The 22,758-nt window shown below is 44.4% G+C and overlaps 3 protein-coding genes and 1 pseudogene across 5 annotated transcripts; 1 reads left to right on the forward strand and 3 right to left on the reverse strand.

Moving 5' to 3' along the window:
- Positions 1–2,157: 2,157 nt before the first annotated feature.
- On the reverse strand, positions 2,158–4,841 carry LOC133896162 (uncharacterized). Its single transcript, XM_062336709.1, has 3 exons — positions 4,109–4,841; positions 3,815–4,006; positions 2,158–2,818 (listed from the first exon to the last, which is right to left on the reverse strand). The coding sequence occupies exons 1-3, from the start codon at positions 4,742–4,744 to the stop codon at positions 2,771–2,773; spliced, it is 876 nt and encodes a 291-aa protein (XP_062192693.1). The 5' UTR covers positions 4,745–4,841; the 3' UTR covers positions 2,158–2,770.
- A 5,615-nt stretch (positions 4,842–10,456) lies between these two features.
- LOC133895406 (L-gulonolactone oxidase 2-like) lies at positions 10,457–12,993 on the forward strand (annotated as a pseudogene).
- Positions 12,994–14,127: 1,134 nt separating this feature from the next.
- Positions 14,128–16,015, reverse strand: LOC133895641 (photosystem II reaction center proteins PsbY, chloroplastic-like). Of its 2 annotated transcripts, none has more exons than XM_062336102.1 (2): positions 15,270–16,015; positions 14,128–14,453 (listed from the first exon to the last, which is right to left on the reverse strand). In XM_062336102.1, exon 1 carries the CDS (start codon positions 15,867–15,869, stop codon positions 15,279–15,281), a length of 591 nt encoding a protein of 196 aa, XP_062192086.1. In that variant the 5' UTR covers positions 15,870–16,015; the 3' UTR covers positions 14,128–14,453; positions 15,270–15,278. The 2 variants fall into 2 exon arrangements, with proteins under 2 accessions (XP_062192086.1, XP_062192087.1); XM_062336103.1 differs by lacking the exon at positions 14,128–14,453 and adding an exon at positions 14,626–15,045.
- Positions 16,016–17,164: 1,149 nt separating this feature from the next.
- LOC133895407 (succinate dehydrogenase [ubiquinone] iron-sulfur subunit 1, mitochondrial) lies at positions 17,165–20,772 on the reverse strand. Of its 2 annotated transcripts, none has more exons than XM_062335706.1 (2): positions 20,037–20,772; positions 17,165–17,709 (listed from the first exon to the last, which is right to left on the reverse strand). In XM_062335706.1, the coding sequence occupies exons 1-2, from the start codon at positions 20,699–20,701 to the stop codon at positions 17,538–17,540; spliced, it is 837 nt and encodes a 278-aa protein (XP_062191690.1). In that variant the 5' UTR covers positions 20,702–20,772; the 3' UTR covers positions 17,165–17,537. The 2 variants fall into 2 exon arrangements, with proteins under 2 accessions (XP_062191690.1, XP_062191689.1); XM_062335705.1 differs by lacking the exon at positions 17,165–17,709 and adding an exon at positions 18,648–19,234.
- Between the last annotated feature and the right edge of the window lie 1,986 nt (positions 20,773–22,758).

Here is a 22,758-nt window from a genome sequence, read left to right on the forward strand (position 1 = left end):
GACTGGAATTCGCTGCAGTCAAGGCAGAGTTTTGAGCCGCGATCAGCAGCTGCCGCTCCCAACGCTAAAACCCCTAAACCCTCTCCTCCTCTTCCTCCTGTCCTCCACCGTCACCACTTCCCATGGCGATGGCGGCGATCTCCGTCCTTCCAACGCCCGACTCCACGCGATGGAAGGCCAGCGCGCGGCCCGATCTCCTTCTTTTCTTGGCACGCCGGGCATATGAAGTTCGTCGAGGTCTGTGATTCCGACCTCTTTCATCATGTGCAATGAGGACAGGACGACTGATGCTGCCTCCTTAATTAGTTCATTGAGGAAGCCTCCGGGTGAAGGAGGAGGGACTGAGATCCTCCATTTCTGCCGTCACGGCGTGACTTCACCCCTCGATCCGTTGGATAGAGGGATGACTTCAATGATTCTTAAAAATTATTTTTTATGTATTGAGTTTAGATACTTAAAAATAATACGAGTAGATTTATTTAGAAAAGTGCTTTTGTAATAATATATTTTTGCTATGTTTTATCAATATATTACAATTAAAAATAGTTAAAGTTGTATTTTAGAGACTATATCAATATCTAAAATGGTTTATTTCATACTTAGATGAAGTACTACTATATTAAGATCTTTTAGTGACTAATAATAATACATCTATATCTTTTCTATTTCATCACCTTTTGCCTCTATAGAATATGGACCTGACTACACTCCGACCGTGCATGCGTTAGTCGTCCAGCGCGCTGACCCAAATTAGGAAAACTAGTAACAATCAGCACGCCTCACATGGTCACACTTACTTCTTGTCTCCCCCATTCCATATATTTCTCTGGTCTTCTCCATTGAAGTCAGATAATGCAATTCCTCAAAATACGCCCTTCCAATCGAAGGCCAAATCAACATTATGTTAAAAAGCAAAAATTGGTAAACATTAAAATAAACATGAAAGCAAATTGGACACATTTCAAAAGCAAATCAAAAGATTCGAAAAATAATAAAACCAAACAATTCCGAAGCATAACATCACAAATTCGATAGAAAAAAACATCGCAAATTTTGGTGCAAAAATCTTGGTAACTCGGGGTTAAGAATTTAAGATTGGAAACCAAGTCAACACAGCAAAAAAAGCAAAATCAGTAAGCAAAAAAGGATGATTTGGGGAGGCAAATAGGCTAACTCGGAAATTAAAAAAAAGGCAAAAAAAAAAGAAATTTGTAGGCAAGAAGGACAATTTGGAAAAGCAAATTAATTAGGGCAGCCAGGGAAAAAATAAAGGCAATTTGAGGCATTCTCTAGCCAAATTGGTACCAATCCATAAGCAAATTTGATCTCCACATTGATGCTCAGCACGAGAGCACCAACAGTTGCTCATGACGTGTACCTAATTTTTTCTTCCTTAGAAAAATAGGACGGTAAAGTTATATTGAAAACAAATATTTTTACTGCTGCTAACAATTCTAGCAATTTGCAGTGGTTGCGCAGATCGGCCTCTGAAATGAAGTGCTGCAGTGTGGTTTGTCCAAGTGAATCATGATGGGCTTAGCTCTATCGATCTTCACAATGAGGCCCAATAAAATGCAAACGCGCTCCAAACATGAACAGCTTGATTTTTATCGTGGTCTTTTAGCCATTGTATTCTCATTTGGAACGCAGAAAATTGATAAAAATCAACTAGATTCCAAAAGTAATCTTGCAATGTCGGCGAGAGGCAGCGATAAATATTCTGCGTAGCACATAGAGACGTCGGACATGTCCAAACCGCTGTCGGTGGTCCAAGACGCAGCCCTAGGATCTCCGACAGCTGGGCCCGGGTCGCAGCCAGACGGAACAAGACAACACTCCACGCCTCAGAGTCCAACTCCACGACACTGACAGGTGCCCCCCCCTGACAAAAGAACGGCTCACATGATCTGAGTAGTTCCTGTCTCCAGCAGTCCAGCAGCAGAAAAACTGCACAACGGATATGGACCGATCCATCCCTCCAGCGACCGCTGAATTCACATGCACTGCTCGGTTACAGACCGATTCAGTCTGCACCGTATTTATAAATCGATTTGCAATCAAACCTAAATTCATAATTTTGATAAAATTCATCCAGTTTTCACCGAATTACTGTGTAGTTACCGTCCGCAGACGGTTTTCAGTGGTCAAACGCATTGGTGAACCATGCTTGAGACACCCAACATCAGCATTCATCAATTTTGCAACATCCATACAGCACTTACACTAAATCTTACAACATTTTTGTGAAATTCCAGCGTTACAAACAGAAACAGACTCTCAGTGAAATGCAGGTGCGAAATGAAAAATCTTGATCTGAAATTTTTTAATCTCTGTGTGTGGCGGAATGACATCTTCTGTGATAAAGATCTCGAGAAACATGTCTCAGGTTCAAATTTAGTCCTTCCGGAGAGGTAATTCTAGGTTGAGTTGTTACCAACTGAACATCCCCCTCTTCGACAGCACAAACTGCAACTGACCACCTGAGAACAATTACATGAAACACCGATGAACAGATTCATCATTCGCTCAAGTTCTGTTGCTTCCATCACTGGAGACGACGCGATTTCACTCAAGTTGTGTTACTTTCATCCTTTGAAACATGACATTCCACATTGCATCTACACCCGAAGCTTGCAACAAATTCAACCTGCCTGTGGCAGCCTGATGCAGCAGCTGAATTTGGATCTGATAACGTGGCGACTAACTGGGTATCTAGTCGAGGATGATAGATGCATCCATCCTTGTGGCAACGGAAGAAGCCAAGAGAAGGTTATGTAGGCTGGAGGTCGCTTTCCTCATTTTCCTTTATGAAACGGCCCTGCAATGCGGTAACGTGAGAACCGCAAAGTTCCATCAGAACAGACTTCGGTAAGAAAAGGTGAAGTATCTAGGTTAACTAGAATATTGGAATAGTGGAAACATTACTGCTCAATGCGCAAATTGGGTACTAGTAAAAAGGCGGAAGATGCAAGTATTTCTAGGCAGCTTTTGTTTCTTGAATCAAGGAGGATTTAAGATGTAGTTCATGAGTTCTTCGACACTACATATATTCACGAACATAACAAGTTCCTCTACAATAAGCCGCGATGAGAAAGAGAAAACATAAAGCATGTTGATGTTCTGCTTGTAAAAAGTAAAAGAACAATATAGGTATTCTGAGCGCAGTTTTCATTTGTTTCAAGTGATGCCTGAATATTCAGTACTAGAACTAGCCATGATTTGGGTTCAGTTATCACGCATCTGGAATATCAATGATGCACAATCTACTCGTTTTGCTCCTGACAAACAAAGTGGAATATCACTTGAGCACCCATTTGCAAACCAACCGAAGCCCTGTTTAGGAAATTTGGGCAAAAGATACCATAGGAACTCAACTGAGAAGTATGCTTTCGAGATAGTGAATTTATGCAGTAAGGTAAAATCTGCAGCTCTCCCATTGCATAACGAAATCAGCAAAATTTCAAGCCATGTACTATGAGTCTATGACAGGTTAGAGCTGCATATCATTATTACGTTTTTTTAAAAGAGAAGCTTTATTAAGTCTACCCGGCTTCTGCATAATGAAGACGCACAACAAAAACGTTATAACCAAAAGAAGTAGAGTCGGACAAAACTCCAAACTCTAAAACAATCAATTTGCAGTTCATATATGGATTCTGAGCAGAATTTGTGTGACATATTAGATCACAACAACTCATGTCTTGGCACATGACTACATGAGTAATGAATTAATGATGTATCAATAGTATAGTGATGTATGAGATCACAGCAGCTCCTGTCATGGCACTTGACAAATCAGTGATGTGGCTGTCACCTTGAAGCGCGGCCGCTTGACGGCATTGACCCGGCGAACCTCGTACCGGATCCGCTTCGCGAACAGCCGGCTCCGCCGCTTCTCCTTGTACCGCCGCACCCGCTCCGCCCTCCCCGGCCCCGATGTCTCCGGCGCGCTCCATGCGCACGCCACCGCCGCCGTGTGCTGAGACGGCTCCACCTCCACGAACACCTGCACAAACGGCGCCACCGTTGTCACAACCGTGTCTCCAAGAACTGTACGGACAAGGCCAGGAACCCCGCGGGGCTGCGCCTTTGCGAGGAGCGGACTTACGTTGTCGAGCTCCAGCTCCGGCGTGGCGTGGTCGTCCTCGCCGCCGCCGATGTAGAGCGACCCGCGGCCCGCCCAGGCGGCCAGGATCTCCCCGTAGTCCAGCTTCAGCAGAAGCGACCGCGCTGAGGCGCCCGTGCTCGCTGCGGACGAGCACGGGGACGCCGACGACGTGGTGGTTGTCGTGTTCGTCGGCGAGGAGCTGCTGCTGCAGTACACCCACCGCTCCCTGCCCCGGAGCGCGCGGCGCGCCAGGTCGTCCTCCTCCGCGCCCGGGAACCCCGTCCCTCCGGAGACGTCGTCCGGCGAGGCGGACGGCGACGGCGATTCGTCACCGCCGGCGGAGGCGCCGAGGATGTCGGTGAGGGACGGCGCCGGCGAGGCCGCGAACAGGGTGGACGCCTCGTGATGCAGAGCGAACGGCTCCAGGTGCTGCTGCCTGGCTCCATCCCCACCGTCCTCCCGCTTCACTTCAGCCTCCTGCCACGGCGGCGACACCGGACCGTCCTCCGGCGACAGCTGCGGCGTCTCCACCTCCGCCTTACTCAGGTGCCTGCTCAGGCTCAGATACTTGGTCTTCTTGACCTTGGCCCGCGACCCGCGGCCAGGCTTCCGTCGCCGGCCGCCGCCGCTGGCCATCGCGCCTCACGCAACCCGAGGCCGCCTCGCTGCGAAACGGGAGAGAGAGAGAGAGGGAGAGAGACTGTTTGGAGCGAAAGCGAGAGATCTCCCGCGAGCAGGGTGGCAAAGGAGGGGACGCTTTTCCGTGATCCTGCGCCGACGTGGCGGGGCGCCATTGGAGGGCTGGATTGCGGTGTCGCCTTTCTGTCGTACTCGAGGAGGCGGGTAAGGTAGGAGGGCTTGGGAGGAGAAATGGAAAGGTTTCGAAGGGCTTCACGGGGTTTTTGTGATGGATGGATAATGGATGGTGGTGGTGCATATTGTCATCACATCACCGCCGTTGGATCAGTAGATGCATGTTGCTATGGGTATAATTGGAAAAACAAACATTCTAAGCAGCCGTGATGTACATGATCGTATTCATCTGTTTTCAATATGAATCTCAAAGCGAGGTATCTTATTTAAATAAAATATATATATTGTATACTTATTATATGACATATATAATTATTGTTGAATAGATCTCGTCCACTGCTTTGATATTTATAATGATGATATGTGGTGGCCATACAGGCATATGTAGCACCGTTGCTTAGATTTTGTTTCCCACATAATTGATGTGGAACTGTATGCAGTGGCAGAGGCATGATTAAATTTGAGATATGACGGAGGCAAGATTAAATTTGAAACGGTAGCATATGCAATAATGTATTATGTAAAATCAAAATAACCCACGTAAGTAAGATCCACATGCAAATATGATAAAATGAAAATTGATCTTTGAAAAAAATACCTCACTAAACATGCTTGTACAAGCACCCAGGTTGGAGCTGCTAAATGCCTTGCTAAAATAAATCTTTATATATGCGTACTAAAATCAACAAAAAAAAACAAAGAATCAAACAAATGGCACAACTAATTTCGATAGCAAACAAATTGTTTTTAAATTTTAACTACCTTTAATTTTAGGCTTGTCCTTAATCTTGCGGTTTTGATGTTGAGGTAGCATTTTGCCGTGACGTCCTGACTCATTGATCTTGGCCTCGTGCTTGACTGCTTGGGTGTCGCCTAGCTTGCTCATGCTCATGCTCGACGTCGTAGCCTAGCTTGCTCATGCTCGACGTGGTTGCTGCCTTGCTAGCGAGGAACATGCTCACCTTGGTTGACCACCGCAGTCCGTAGCTGGATCACCGACGTGGCGACGTCCGAGCCGCGAGCCCACGCCGGTGCCGCCCTAGAGATGAATCGTCGTGACTCGTGGCGTCGCCCAACCGATGCATGTGCAGTTGTGGACGTGCGCTGCGGTCTTCTAGGCGCTGTTGGGTTAAGTGCCAAACAGCGTCAAGTTAAATTTTACTAGTGTTTTAAAATTTTGGTTGTTATTTGGTTTGAGGTTAAAATTTCATTATGTAGTAAAAAATTTGGCTAACTAAAATTTTTCTATAACGTTTCTACATGAATCTTGGACGGCCAAATCGTCCGTTAAATTTTTTTCCCACTAAATTTTAGTTTGATCTCAAACCAAATACTATTTTAGTGGCTAAAATTTAACACTACCTGATTTGATCTTAACCAAATTTTAACTTGTACTGTTAGGGAAAAAAAACCAAACAGCCCTCTAATCTTGTCACTTGGGCAAATGGGCCCGTACCAAGGCCACGTGCTACAGGTTAGTATTTAGACGGTTAGAAACCTTCAAAGCCTGACATATTTGGTGGCTCCATCACCGACTATATGTATTTAACTGAGATCTCACCCTACTACATATCTTATAACTTGCAATTATACACTAGTAATAGAAGAATTCAAGAAGTGAAGTAAAGAAAAACCACATATGCCACATCGTTCACGAAGAGCAAGAAGAAGGGTGTCGACGCATTGTTCATCCTGCCGGTTTGGCACATCTGGATAGTTTTTGTTGATCGCACTGCTATACTATACTAAACGTTTTGGTCAGGTAAGTGGAAAGACTAAAACAATCTGCACTGTTGCGACGCAATACAATGCAGATTTGTAGGTAGGTGGTGAAAGTGGCGACCCAGGCTCTAGGTTGCACATGGCAGCGATACGCACTTACGTATGCATCAGGTTGTTTTAGTATGTTTGTTAAGAGTTTTTTCTGATTTAATTTTTTTTTACGGAGAGTGATTCTTCGGGAGAAATGATGGGCTGTTTGGTAAAGCTCTTTAACTTTCTGATTTTGTGGTGGAAGTGATTTTGTGTTAGAAGTAGATTATGTGATGAAAATGATTCTATTGGTGAAATTGTTTGATATGTTAGTGGTGGAAGTGATTTCTGAAATAAGATTGTGTTGAAATCGAGGAGAATCAGTCGAGAATCGGTAAAAGCTAGATTTTTCGGCTCTCACCTCGCAGCACATAACGTGGGAGTGATTCTCTCTGATTCTGACGTGAAATCGGTTCACTGGCAGGGCATTTGGTTGCGCTCCCGCCGATTCTGATGCGGAGTTAGTTCTCAGAACGCTACCAAATGGCCCATAATTCTGTGGCTGAAAATGGTTTTTTGGAATAAACTATATGAAGGAAGTGATTCTGTGCAGGAAGTGAATTAGAAGAAGCTGTTTTTTTTACCTCTCTAATTTCTAGTTTATTTTATAAAATCACTCCTACAAATTCTACTTAAAAAATTAAAAATTAAAAATTACTATTTAACAGAGCTTACCTTGATTTTAGCTGGGAGAGCTGCCATGACTGATGACCTTACTTGCCTCGGTTGCAGGCGCGGACAGGAAGAAGACGTTGCAACAGCCTTTCAGCGTTCCTCCAGACAGACAAGGTGAGCCAACTGCTGCTGCGCCTGCGCGTGTCCTCTGCTTCCTGACACGCGCGCGAGAGTGCTAGGCGGCGCACGCAGACGCAGTGCTGTGACCTTGACCGCTTCCGTGTGTTTCGTGTCACGGCCGGCGATCTGCTCTCCCCTCCAAAGATGATGCGTGCTCCACTGCCTCCCTTGCAGAGTTGGAGTGCCCGGACCTCGGCTGTGTTATAATACATGGGCCTGACCATTATATTTTTTGTGAATAATTCTTAATGAATCTGAGAGGCCTAATAAGAAAATGGGAGGTGCGGTGATTAGTCAATATTGTTTACGGAGGTTAAAGAAGATCAATTTAAAAGAAGTTATATCTTTTATATTTTTAGCATATGTGGATGAGATGAGTAGAAGAACGTACTCGCCTTACTAGTTCGAAATGTAGGCGCACTTAGTGGGTGGATGTTATAAACTTCTTTTGAAATTTTATTTTTTTTCTTGCGTGGAAAAACGGTGGACACGTATACATAAATTGTGTCAGTTAAGAGTTCGGTTGTGACACGTCTCAACCACACGGTTTGCTCTATATATACTATTGGCCAGTGACGGATCCAAAACAACAAACTAGGGGGCTCTCTTATTCCTCTTACTCTCTTCCTCCTCTTCTTCTCTTCCTCTTCCTACTCTTCTTCTTCCTTTTTCATACCAAAAAATTGTAAGGAGGGGGCTCCCAAGTGCGTCGGAGGAGTAGGGGCTTGACTCCCTTCCCCATTAGTGGATCCACCCATGCTATCGGCCGCTACAACAAAAGACACGATGAGTTAAGGTTTTGCCTCTTTCTTTCTGCTACGTCGCCACAGGTAGATGACTACTCTATCTCGTTGCACTAGCGATCGGGAGAGCATGTCTTAAGAACCCATTGCACTTGGGATCTTACGACGAGAGAGAACAAATAAGGTTTTTAAAAAACGTTCAGCGTGACTGCTCATAACATATGTTCTATTCATCATTAACTGCTTATGATATGTTTCCTCTAGTCTCTTGCATAGTCATCATGAGGCATCTGCATCTTTTATCACTGATCAATGCACTTACTGTGATCGATCTCTTATTTAATTATGTTTGTTATGATGAGTAGTACTATAATGTTACTGTTATTGAGTATATTAGAAAGTAACATATATATATATATATATATGTGTGTGTATGTATATGTATATATGTGTATATATATATGTGTAGATATATATATATATATACACATATATATATACACACATATATATATATATATATCTATATATACATATACATGTATATGTAGACATACATATACATGTATATGTAGATATACATGTATATGTAGATATACATATACATGTATATGTAGATGTAGATATACATGTATTTACATGTATACATATATACATATATACACATATATATATACATATACATATATACACATATATACATATACATATATACACATATATACATATACATATACATATACATATACATATACATATATATACATATATACATATACATATATATATATACATATACATATATATATATATATAGGACACCTATTCTATACTCCTAGGAGTATGTACTCCCACATGCAATATACCACATAAACAAACACTTTATACTCTTTTATCATTTTTAGTATACTCTAATACTAATTCTAAGATACTCCAATATGAGTTGTATGAAAAAAAATTCAATGTTAGCCTTTCATTTTTGCTATATACTCTTTTTTATACATAAAAGAAGTATATACGCAAATTATGATAAAAATCATGAAATTTCATAAAAAATTTCGTGGGATTTGTATTGTAGTATCTTATAATTACTAATGAAGTATATTTAAAGTGATAAAGAAGTATAACACACGTGTAAAAGTGGTATATGAGAGGTGGGAGTACATACACCCAGGAGTACATACTAGTTTTCCTATATATATATATATATATATATATATATATATATATATATATATATATTATGGCTGTGCATCGTAATAGTAGTCTATCAATTCCGGTTGATGGTTTATCCAACGGACTGCTTGTCAAAAAACGTTCGCTCTAAGTAAAGTTACATTTTTGGAGGAATTTTGTTAGTTCGAGTAAAGTTCTGGCACTTTTTCTAGAAAAAATCGGTTGCCCTGTGTTGATGGTTTATCCAACAGACTGCTTGTCAGAAATCTCTTATTCTTTCCTTGTAATTTGCGTGCATACCATCCATGCTGAGTTCAGTTGTGGCAATATATAAGCAGCGTCACCAACCTCCATCCTGCTTCGTTCTTACTCCCCTACCGTCCGTCGCAGATCCTCCATCGTCCATCGTCCCGCGCCAAGCCATCGTTATGATTTCCCTGTGATCGATTTTGAAATAGATATCGTGGACTGTCATTTCAATTTGCAACCAAGCTTGGTTAATAAATTTATTGCTGAATGGTGTACGCCTGATCTGAGAATCTTCTTACGCACGCACATGCTACTCGTATAGTTTTTTTAAGAGAGAAAAACCCCGGTTTGCGAAAACCAAACAGGATTACAAGCATCCAGCTACAAACATTTTTTTAAAAAGCTGGAAAAGCCAGCTAGCAAGATACAATCAAATCAAAGTTCTGAGACGCCTACAATATGAACAGATAAAAATATGGAAGTACCGTTAGAAAAATACAAAGGCAACCGAACCGAGGCTTTAGAGCTCGACAACATCAGAATTCAGACTCTCGATCAGAGTGAAAAGACACGTTATTCACTTAATCTTACTATCATCTTTGAAAAGGATGATCTAACTCGATACGAACGATATAGCAATACGTAAGACTTCGTACGACTTATTTAAAAACTTCCTCTTGAACACCATTTTATTCTTACAACGCCACATAACCCACGCCACATGCTACTCGTATAGTTGACCGGCAGTGTTGAGGCAACGTGAATTCCTATCAAAACCCATAGAATTGTTAAGGGTGTTGCTATACTCGCCCTAACCTCGCCGTCCTATATTCTTCTTTTTAGGCACAGCTCGCTAGCTTGGGGACATTGAATTCCACGAGCGACGCGCATGGCATCCATGCAAGAGCCCCGAGCAATGAGGGTCCTCCTCCTCCTCCCTATCCTCCTATGCCTCGCCGGCGCCAGCCCTCCGCCGGAGCCGGTGACCTGCACGCGCGGCACGTCCGACTGCACGGTGACCAACGCGCACGGCTCCTTCCCGGACCGCACCATCTGCCGCGCGGCCAACGCCTCGTTCCCGCGCAACGAGCAGGAGCTGGTCGCGGTTGTGGCGGCGGCCGCGGCGGCCAAGCGCAAGGTCAAGGTCGCCACCCGCTACTCCCACAGCATCACCAAGCTGGCGTGCCCCGGCGGCCGCGACGGCACGATCATCAGCACCCTGTTCCTCAACCGGACGATGAGCGTCGACGCCGAGAAGAGGCTCCTGACGGTGGAGAGCGGCATGGTGCTCAGGGACCTGATCCGGGTCGCCGGCGAGGAGGGGTTAGCTCTCGCTGCCGCACTCGCCGTACTGGTAAGGCATCACCATTGGCGGCCTCCTGGCCACCGGCGCGCACGGAAGCTTGCTGTGGGGCAAGGGCAGCGCCGTGCACGAGTACGTGATCGGGCTGAGGATCGTCACGCCGGCTCCCGCCAGCCAGGGGTTCGCCGTGGTCAGGGAGCTCGGCGCCGACCACCCCGACCTGGACGCGGCCAAGGTCTCCCTCGGCGTCCTCGGCGTCATGTCGCAGGTACTCCCTGCGTACTAGCTGTGGTCGGTCGACATCTCTGCATGTCCATATATATTTTTTCACGCTGCCTACATTTCAGCCCCTGAAATCTGATTTCAGGCGTCCGCCGAGCTCCCTAACTAGCGGTGGGCTAGGGGGTTTTCGAGATAGGTGGATTGGGTGCCGGATTTAGAGGAAGGTTAGGGGCGGCAGCCAAACTAGTGGTGGGCGGCGGTGCGGCGAGGTGATAGCGGTGGCACCGGTGCTGTGGCCAGCGGGAAGGCGACGGGCGGAGTTGGTAGTAGGGGAGCGCGAAAATGGAATAACTAGTGCGGTGGGGGTGAAGGGCGTGGATTTGATGACGGAAACGCTGCCGGAGACGGCTGGTGGCGGGCGGGAGGCAGGGTGTGGCGAGTGGGACAGGTGCCGGCGAGAGCTACACAGCCATCATTTGAAAAAAAAACAAGCATCTGAAAAAAAAAGCAACGTCCATATTTTTTACATTACAAAATTTTTGCGATGTACACAAAGATTGGATTGGATCACGAAGCTGCTGTTCTTGATTAATCGGATGCGTGATTGATCCTAATGTGTTCATGATGTGCGTGCAGGTTACTCTGGCGTTGCAGCCGCTGTTCAAGCGGCCTCCACGAGCTCGGCGACGTGGCGTGGCCGCCGCGGCAGGGCAAGGTCATCTACCGCGAGGACGTCTCGTCGCTGGGCAACGGCCTCAACAACTACCTCGGCTACCGGTCGCAGCTGACGCTGGGGCTCATCACCGCCAGAGTCGCACGTGCGCGCCGCCCCTACATGCATGCACGCATGGCGACATGCCAGCTGCATGCATGCATATACAGTACTGTGAATCAATTGTGTGAGTGCATGCACGGATATGATGCAGAGGATCGGCTGGAGGAGAACGGCACCGACATCGCCCGGTGCCTGGCGGCGCGGCTGCTGGCGGCGACTTTCGAGCTGCAGGCGTACGGCTTCACTAACGATGGTGTCGTCTTCACGGGGTATCCGGTGGTTGGGTTCCAGCACCGCATCCAGGCGTCCGGCACGTGCATCAACAGCCCCGAGGACGGGCTGCTCTCCTCCTGCACGTGGGACCCGCCCATCCGGGGCCTCTTCTTCTGCAACTCCGGCTTCAGCATCGCGCTCTCCAAGGTGCCGGCGTTCGTCACCGACATGCAGAAGCTACGCGACCTCAACCCGCGCGCGTTCTTCGCGCTGGACGCCAAGCTGGGCGTGCTCATGCGCTACGTCAAGGCCGGCCTCCTCTGCGTACCTCGGCAAGGCGGAGGACTCGCTCGACTTGGACATCACCTACTACCGGAGCTACACCGAGGGCGCGCCGCGCGCGCGCCGACGTGTTCGACGAGCTTGAGCAGATGTTGCTGCGCAATTTCGGCGCCGTCCCGCACTGGGGCAAGAAGCGCAACTTCGCCTTCGACGGCGCCATCGCCAAGTACTCAAAGATCGGCGAGTTCCTCAAGGTGAAGGACAGGTACGACCCGGAAGGCATCTTCTCCAGCGAGCGGAGCGACCAGGTGCTCGGCATCAGGGGCAGCCCCAACGTCGCCGGGAAGGGCTGCACCATCGAAGGGCTCTGCGTCTGCTCCGACGACTCGCACTGCGCGCCGGAGCAGGGCTACTCGTGCCGGCCGGGGAAGGTGTACACGGAGGCCAGGGTCTGCGCGTTCGACGGCTCCTGCCTCGTCGATCAAATGTGAAACAATAGAAGCAGCACTGCAACAACTGATCTGACCACTCAGGTCTTGTCTGGAACGTGCTCGATTTCAAACAAGCCATTAGAGTGGCATACCATACATGTCGAATGTTCGTAGCTAGCGTGTTGGTTAATTTGCTCTTGATCTTTCATTTGCAGAGCAGCATTTTGCGTCTGTGAATTAATTAACATATATATGTGTGTTTGTGTGTCTTTGCACTTGAATGTATTTGGTTGAAACCGTGGTATGGAAATTATTTGGATTGGAAGCTATCGAACGGCATTTGTTGTCAAAGGTAGAACTTTAGCTGTTCTTTTTTGTCGTGACCGTGTAGTATCAATTACTCACTAATAAGGCAATCTGAGGTGGGTAAATAATTGCAAAAGTCAAATTCAAATTTTATTGATTAACAATTCATCCTAATAAAAATCCAACTTATTCTCGTACTCCACTCAAGACATACTGCAGACACCTTAGTAAAAATGACATAGAGGTATGAACTCCAAAAGTAGACTGTGATATATATTAAAAAATTGATTGCGCACTAATTTTATTATTGAGCAATAATTATGAAAGATTAACTAATAAAACTTTTTAGAAAAATGCATGTCTCTCTCTCTTATATATATATATATACATATATATATATACATATATATATATATACATATATATATACATATATATATATATACATATATATATACATATATATATATACATATATATATATACATATACATATACATACATATATATACATATACATATATATACATATATATACATATACATATATATACATATATATACATACATATATATACATATATATACATACATATATATACATATATATATACATATATATATATTGTGACTAACAAGTATCCCTACTTAATTTATAAGTATTTGCTATCGATTTACTTAATCTTCGACATCATGCATGCATGCAAACAGACTGGGACTCCCACACATGCATCCCTGAACTTAATTCATAGAGCAATTACGATGCTTAAGATTTAACATTAGAACAATATCATGACTCTTGATTTCTTGTCTAACATGAATATAGCAAAAGTAACATCTTCACAATAATATCCTAGAGACATCATTATAGATAATGTTCTTAGTGAAAGTCTGGTCGCCAAATAATGGTTCTTAGTTGTATCGGTAAATATCAACATAATAATTGTTGTGTTTCTTTACAAATCACAATCACTGGCCTATCCATTTTTCATCTTTGGTGTCAAAGGAACAAACAATATCACTTTGGCATAATTCTGAAAGGAAGGTCTTACATACATAAATTTACCGATGGACAAGTGGGGACGCACTTCCATGATTAAGAGGTGATGCAACTCATCCTAGTTTTTGGCAAAGCTCACCTTTATATGGTCAGCTCTTCTCCAGCCAAAGGTCCCATATATGTTAACCATCCATTTATAGAAACCTTCATCTTCACAATAACATCCTAGAGACATCTCAGTATAAGAATGCATCTCTGTATATAATGTTCTTAGTGAAAGTCCGATTTTAAAATAACGGTTCTTAGTTGTATTGTTAAACATCAACAGAATAATTTTTGTGTTCCTTTACAGATCACAATCACTAGACCATCCTTTTTTCATATTTGGTTTCAGAGGAAGAAAAAATAGCACTTTGGCATAATACTGAAAGGAAGATCTTACATGCATAAATTTACTTTCAGCACTCCAATACTGTAAGGAAGAGACCTTCAGGCTATTGCTAATTTATACAGATCTTGAGTCTATTGCAAGCATAAGGACTGATGGTGGAAGGAAAGCAGGGGAGGTGTAATGCATGACGAAACAAGACGAATAATCTCGTTTTATATTAGTAGAGATGTAATATATGAGCACCATTAGCAAATTCTCCCTGCCTCGTTTGGGTCACCCCAAACCCTAGCCCATCCATGTGAGTGGGCTAGGTTACAAGCCCTCAGTGAGATGGGGATGGGATTGGAAGACATGCTAACCTCATGGCTGCCCAATCTAGATGTTTTGAGTGCATGAATTTCGCAAGAACAGTAGAGCATTTGATCCCTATAAAAGTAATATGAATTAAATTTCAATGTTCAGGGAGAGGATGGAGATGTTCTCGGGAAAACAAAGAGAGGAGGGAGAGAAAGCTGTACTGCATTTGTCCAAGAACAAAGATCGAAACACAAGGTACGTAGACCACGTTTTTTCACGCTACTACAGTTCTTATTACCCGAACGCACGCACACTGCAGACATGCATGCTCACACTGAGTCTGAGACACGTACGCATGGCGCTCAGTCGGATCGCATGCGGTTGAGCTGGTTGAGCGCCGGCTGCAGGATGTTGAACAGCACCCACCCGATGGCCGGCGCCACCACGATCAGCAGCAGCAGGCCCCGGTTGTCGTCGGCGGGCGCCGCTGCGGCCACAGCGGCGAGCTCCTGGACCGCGGAGGCCTCGGGCGCGCACGCCAAAGCCGCCGTGGCGGCCGCGCCGAGGCCCAGGCCGGCGATGAGCGCCTGGCTGCGCATGCGGTTCAGCTGGTTCAGCGCCGGCTGCAGGATGTTGTAGAGCACCCACCCGATGGCCGGCGCCACCACGACGAGCAGCAGCGTGCCCCGGTTGTCGCTGCCGGCGTCCGCGGCCACGTCCGCGATCTGCTGCGCCGCGAGCGCCGCGTCCGACGACGCCAGCGCCGAGAAGAAGGCGCCTGCCATCGCCGCGGCCGCCGGAGACGACACGGCCAGGCCGCCCTTCTTGGCCGCGCCCTTCTGCAGGCTGCGCAGCGAGATGCTCGGCGCCTTGTTGCTGCCGCTGGTGGACGGCGCCGACCGCGCCAGGATCTTGGCGGGCTTGAGCATGGCCATCGTGGCTATGGTCGCCATTGATTCTGCCTCCTTGCTGGCCGCGTTCTTGCGAGAGCAGCGATGGCAATGGCTTTTGGCAGGCGAGGTGTTGCGCGACGATGCGTGGCGAGCTTGGAGCTCTGCTGGCTGCGTGCGTGTTTCTAGAACCAGGGATGGGGCTTATCTGTGCAGGGTAGGAGGAGGCCTGTGTGCGCTCGAGAATCGGCGCCTTATCTTCGATTTGCAAGGCCATTGGTTGGGAGGAAGGGGGTGGGTCCCACGTGAACAAAGATGAGAAACAAGACTAGGTGAAGTGATGAAACCGGGAAACCTACAAATTGTAGGTTCAGCCAATCTAAATAAATCTAGGATGCTCTAGAATGTGCCAGAATACGATTTCATTAGTCTAATCCACAGTCACATTTCGCAGGGAAGCTTTTTTAAAGAAAAACTCCAAAAACCTAGCAAGTTAGGTGGTTTTCAAATACCCACATGTCTCAATTCCTTACGGTGTAATACTTATAAGTTTTATGTATTTTAAAATACCTCTTGTGCCCGTTAACTGACCACGCTAGTCTCTCCCGCTTTGGGCTAAGTGCTAGATTTGCCAATACAAGCTCCCTACACCTCTAAATATGTTTGCCATCGTCGTCATTTATTATTTTTTCACTCGGGTGAGCTCTGTTATAATTTTTTAGAGGCCACGCGATAGCTACTTTAGTTAGTCAATAGATACATGCGGGATTTAAAACTATATAAAACCTGCAGGTGTTAGACCGTAACAAAATGAGATATAGGTGGATATTTGAAATCTCCTCGCCCGTGTCTTTGGTAAATCTTGTTCAGATGATGGTGACCTTCTCTCGCCAATTTCTGTGTAGATCTTGTTCTTATCATTTTAGTTCATAATGCCTCCAACACAAGTTAGAAGTCTTATATGTTAGTTAAAAGTGCTTTCAGATGCAAATTAGAAGTAAAAGTTTCTTCAAAAATTGTAATTGGACATCCCAGAATTTTAGTTGAAAGTTGCTTCATTGAATAGTTAAAACCGATTATTTCACATTTGAAAAACCTCGAATATTTGTTTCAAAAGTTGCTAGGGGTGGAAGATTGTGGACGGGGTGGGTGAGCCTATAAAGGACCCCTATGGAACAAAGGAAAACTTCCTATGAAGCTTTTTGGAATGAAGGAATAAACTTCTTGGATTCCTATGAAATAGCTTGTTCTATAGGAATTTTATGTGCTTTTCTATTCCATAGGATTCAAGGAGCATGGTACTAACGACCATTGACAAAATCTAAGCAGGTAATATTCAAAAGATCACAGTTCGGTCATACAAAATAATCCTAAAAGCAACGACAATCATCCATGAAACTCAGTCATACAAAATAAATCTTAAAAATAATGACAATCATCCATGAATGACAGCATCCATAACAGCACACTGTGCGTGGCAAACGACCAAATTAGAATACGGTAGCAATTATTCACTCCGTAAGCTACCACCGCCTGATAGAAACTACGATACAAAGCAATTATTCACTCCATGAATGACAGCATCCATAAGAATCAGGGTGGAGGCCCAAACGGGAATACAGCGTTCCAGCGATTATTTTGTCAGGTAGAAACTACGATACACAGCAAAAGGTGATGGCAAATTTTCACAAGTTTGTTCAATATTTTTTTCAAGGCACGACTTGATCACTTTTAGGCATCGAGCTGGAGCTTCTTGATCGTGTCGATATGCTTCGCTGGGTTCAGCCCCTTGGGGCAGGCATGCGTGCAGTTCTTGATGGTGTGGCAGCGGTAGAGCTTGAACTCGTCGTTGACGGAGTCCAGGCGCTCCTTGGTGAACTGGTCACGGCTGTCCTGTATCCACCTGGAAAAACAGTGGCCGTTTTATAGCAGAGCAACCGTGGTATGGCAAGCATGTTCTACCGAGGCATCACAATTTAAATGCTAATGAGAACACGAAAATATGTAAAATAGCACATGCAAATCTTTGGTTTCTGCACACACCGCAGCGTATTACATACAAATATATACTACTAAGTAGGCTATTTGTTCAAAGACAAAGCCACCTTCTTATGACAATAGGTATTCAAAATACTCATAAAGAAACCTAAAAGGCCATGTTCAAATTTTCAAAAACATAAATGCAGGACAAGGTAATCTGCTGGATCAGTTCTATCATATCATGTTTAAGATTCAATTATAGTAGTATGTTGTATAAAGTCAAGGCAGACCAAACTAGCATTTTGATTTGTCTCAACTCACATGACTATAGCATCTAGGAATCTGATATTACTGTATGTCAAACAGCATTTATGCTGATTATCCTAGCTGCCAACCAAGTTATTTAACATATCGTAATTCCCAAAGATCTAAAATAAAATCTCACACATTAAATCAAAAAATAGAGGTAAATCAAATAAGATCATTTAAATAGCTAATGCAAAAAAATTGGTACAATGCTGAACTGACTACATAGTTACTAGTCCAGAAGGTAGAACAAAAATTGCTGGACAAACATTGACACAAACAAGGGACATCAAACAAATCACAACACAAACAACTGGCAGGCAACAGAAAACTGAGCTTTTACTGAATTCAGGTTTAGTGAGCAAGTACCATAAAAATATAGTACTCCAAATTATAGAGAGCAAACAAGGTATGCCTCGCAGTGAAGTAGTACCTACTTCATTAGCAACATAGAAAACTGTAAACATAAACAGATACGAAATGGACACTGACACATTCATGATTACAAGTGTAGATAGCCACCAAAAAAAAGTAATGTTAGCACATTCAGAAATATGTTCCAAAAACTTTAACTTCATAATGCTGAATGGCCAGAGAACAGTACAACACACTGATTCAACTAAATAATAAAAAACAGAACACATTGGCTGCTGGTCAGAAACTTAAAAGATAGTTTCAGGGAACTGAAAGATTGCATGCAAGCAACCTTATTTTGCTGGACTACTGCAGATCTAGTGCTTTGTTTTACTAGTCTGTTAGACATCTACCAAGATGCTTTCTTTACGCCCAACACTTCACCCTTATTTGCCAATGAGCGGAACACAATACGGGACATGCGGAATTTCTTGTAGACAGCGCGAGAACGGCCTGTGAAAATGCAGCGGTTTCTAAGACGTGTCATGGAACTATTTCTTGGTAACTTGGACAACTTATAGCGAAACTTTTCCCGCATATCTGATGGAAGATCAGGGTCCCTACAGACGGCCTTATAAAGCTTTCCTCTCAGCTCATATTTTGCTGCAAGCAATCTACGTTTGTGGTCCCGCAAGTTTCTCTTCTCTGACACCCCATGATATCCTCGAGCTTGAATGTGCATGAACATATTGGGTTTTGGTTTGATAAGCGTCCCCCACAGCGGAAGCCTAAAAAGGGTGAACGTGTCATGGACTTAGCAACATCCTAAAGCTTACAACAAAGAAAATTAATCATATTAGGTAACTATCATTCAAGGGGGAAAAGTGACAAACAAATCCACAAGAAAGCACATTAGCGTCCTAAATAGGGTAGATCACTGTCGTTAATTTACTGGTGATGGGAGAAACTAACATTCTCTACACTGATGGTTAGCACTACAACAACAACAAAAAAATCGGAAGAACAAATCAGCCACAGTAAGATTAGCAAACCCATGAAAATAGACCACTAAAAAACCACCTTATACGAAATTACTTTCCATTTTCAGACCAAGTTCCTAATCCATAAGTTCAACAACAGAAGCAGAATACTCGGGACCGCAATGCCTTTAAAGATGTCTAAACTATCTCCAGCTGATCATATGCATTTAACACATTGCCTTCACTGCTGGTGCTACTATCACCAGATCATAGCCACCCAGTCATGATCATCTAAACCGCTTCGTAGGGGTGCTACTGCTACCAAGCAAGACAATAGAAGATCACCACATAGAAGGATCAAACAATTCATCAAGACATCAGACCAAAAACCAATCCACCTGGATCATATTCATTTCCAAGCTTGCGCACCTAAGCTAGCAGCTAAATCAAACCATCTCCGATCGGCACATCAACCAGAACTATTTTCCGATTAGCAGAGCATGACGTACCAACAGATCAATCACACATCATTCAACAATCAAACAGATCCAGCACACATCATTCAATAATCAACTATCACAGTATGAAGGACGTGGTGGTGTTGGTATACCTATTGGCGTGGAGTAGCGCGGCAGGGCCGAGATACTCCTCGGGGTTCCACCAGTAGGATGGGCATGAGGTGGAGCAGCAGGCGCAGAGGATGCACTCGTACATGCCGTCGAGCTTGGCGCGGTCGGCCTTGGTCTGCGGGATCTCCTTCCCGGGCTGCGGCGGCGGGTCCTTCCGCTTGAGCCACGGCTCAACGCTCTTGTACTGGTTGTAGAAGTTGGTCATGTCAACGACGAGGTCCTTGATGACGAACATGTGCGGCAGCGGCGAGACCGTGGATGCCGAGGACGCCGAGGAGATCTTGGTGAGGCAGGCGAGGCCGTTGTCGCCGTCGATGTTCATGGCGCAGCTGCCGCAGATGCCCTCACGGCAGCTCCGGCGGAAGGTGAGCGACGGGTCCTGCTCGTTCTTGATCTTGAGCAGCGCGTCCAGCACCATGGGCCCGCAGTCGGAGAGGTCCACCTGGTAGTCCTTGAGATGCGGCTTCGCCGACGGCGAGTCGGGGTCCCACCGGTAGATCGAGAACGTCTTGGTGCTGGAGGCAGCCTTCGGCGGCGGCGCGGGGGCCGAGGAGTGGGGCTTGGACGCGACAAGGCGAGACGAGAGGGCGGGCGAGAGAAGGGCGCGCGCCGCCGGCGAGCGGCGGAGAAGAGCGGCGGCGGCCATGGGTGCGGATTCGATTTGGGGCTTCGCCTTGTTTTTTTTCTCTCCTCCTCTTCTATTGGGATTTGGGAGGGGCGCGTGGTGGGCTTGGGCACAGCTGGGTATTTATACTGGTGCGGGTTAATGGGTGGATGACATGTGGGGTCAGAGCGGGTTCTAGGGTTGGGGCGGGAGAATGACAGGTGGGCCAGGGAGGGGTCTGGTATGGGCCTATTTTGTGGGTGGGAGTGTGGAGATGTGGACGACTTGTGGGCCGTTGGAAAGATGACAAACCAAAGTTGCTCAAGAAAACGACTTTCAGAGTGTAGAAGAAAAATCATCTGGGATAGTTCTTCAATTCTTCGTTTTCTTTTCCTTTTGGTTCTTCTTTTTCTTTTTTCCTTTTGGTTTTTCAGTTTATGATGTTATGCTTTCAATAAAAGTGTAGCCAAAAGGTATTCAAGATCTGTTTTCGGTTCAAAGAAAATTTTAGGATTTGAGGATGGTATCCTTGAATGTGAAAGAATAAAAAACTTCATATGCGTGTTGGTGAAATTAACTGCTTAAACAGTCTCATGACTCAAAGAGAAAGAGAAACAGTGTTTAGATCAGGTGTCGTTTGCAGGTAAAAAAAAGTTTTTTAATTCAAGAGAGCAACACAAATGAAGAATGGGAAAATTTCTTATTTATCATTGGAAGATAAAGTAATTCTCTATTTGTCATCTTACAAAATGAACTTTTTCATTTGCCCCTGCTTCTAACTTTTATTAATTTCTCATCACTGCTATCCATTTAAACATAGAAAAGATATATTTACTATAGGGAAGGAGGAAACCATACTTATATACATAAATCATACTTAATATATCACATTTCTAGTTAGAAAATATTGTGAATATTAAACTAAATCATATTACAAAAATGGTCATGGCACTAATACATCCACTGCAATCCAGACACATTATTATTTTCATATCTATTTTTCTACAATAGAAAACACAACAAATAAGCACACTAAAGTTATCTGCACAAAATTTTCTACAATTTTGGTATTCATCATAAAATCAATTCTGACTTTGGCTATACTAATCATAGTCACAACGTAACCATACAGTTCTCCAAATGGTATGTAAACAATATGACTTCAAAAATTCATAATTTTCTGATTTATTCATTTAAATTTAGCGTCCAAAAAACTCTACAGCAGCATAAAAAATATCTACAACTCTCCAATACATCACGTTCTAAGATTCGGTCTCTAAAGGTTCCTAGACTTTGATTAGCTGCCAGTGGCCACGCCTGAGACTATCGTACTCCTCCTCCAGGACAAATATGTATTTTCTATGGATCAAATGGATGACAACAATGATGAAGAAATAAAAATTAGAAGCAATAGCAAATAAAGAGGTTCATTGTGAGATGTCAAATAAAAAATTATCTTATTTTCCAATAACAAATAATGAATTTTCTCTTTCATCTACTGCCTAATTCGGCCCGTGCTGGGGACGGTACATTTGAGCCCAATGGGCGGACGAGCCCACCACCTTGCAGACCTCCCTCGCAGTTTCAGCCCACTCCAAGGCCCATGTTGATGGAAATGCCCAGCTATTTGTTTGATTTTTCCTTCTTGAAATAAAAGGCAAGAGCTCTGCTTTCCTCGTCTAAAAAAAGAATTTAAGTGCTTCTACGATAATCAGTTAACTGCCCATACTGTTTCACTGTATCTTCACCTCGCTCTCCCAAAACTCACCAAACAAGAACATACTCTCATGAATTTGTAACGGTAATCCTCTTTCTGGAAAGATCAAAGATGGTTGCTCAATCGCAGCATATTGTATCCCATCTATATCTGAACATTACTAATTGTTCATAAATAGCGTCTTATCAGTACCGGTTAAATAATAATCATTACTGAAAATGTATCAATGACAGTATTTAATCTTCTGCGCGTGAAAAATAAACGAGGCGCTAAAAACCGGCATAAAAAAAGACTGCCAGTGCCGGTTTGCAGCACTGATACATTAGTATTGGTTCCAGCCACGAACAGGTACTGATAATCTTTTTTCAGTGTCGGTTCTATC

This window comes from Phragmites australis, chromosome 16 (genome assembly GCF_958298935.1).
Source record: "Phragmites australis chromosome 16, lpPhrAust1.1, whole genome shotgun sequence".
NCBI lineage: Eukaryota > Viridiplantae > Streptophyta > Magnoliopsida > Poales > Poaceae > Phragmites > Phragmites australis.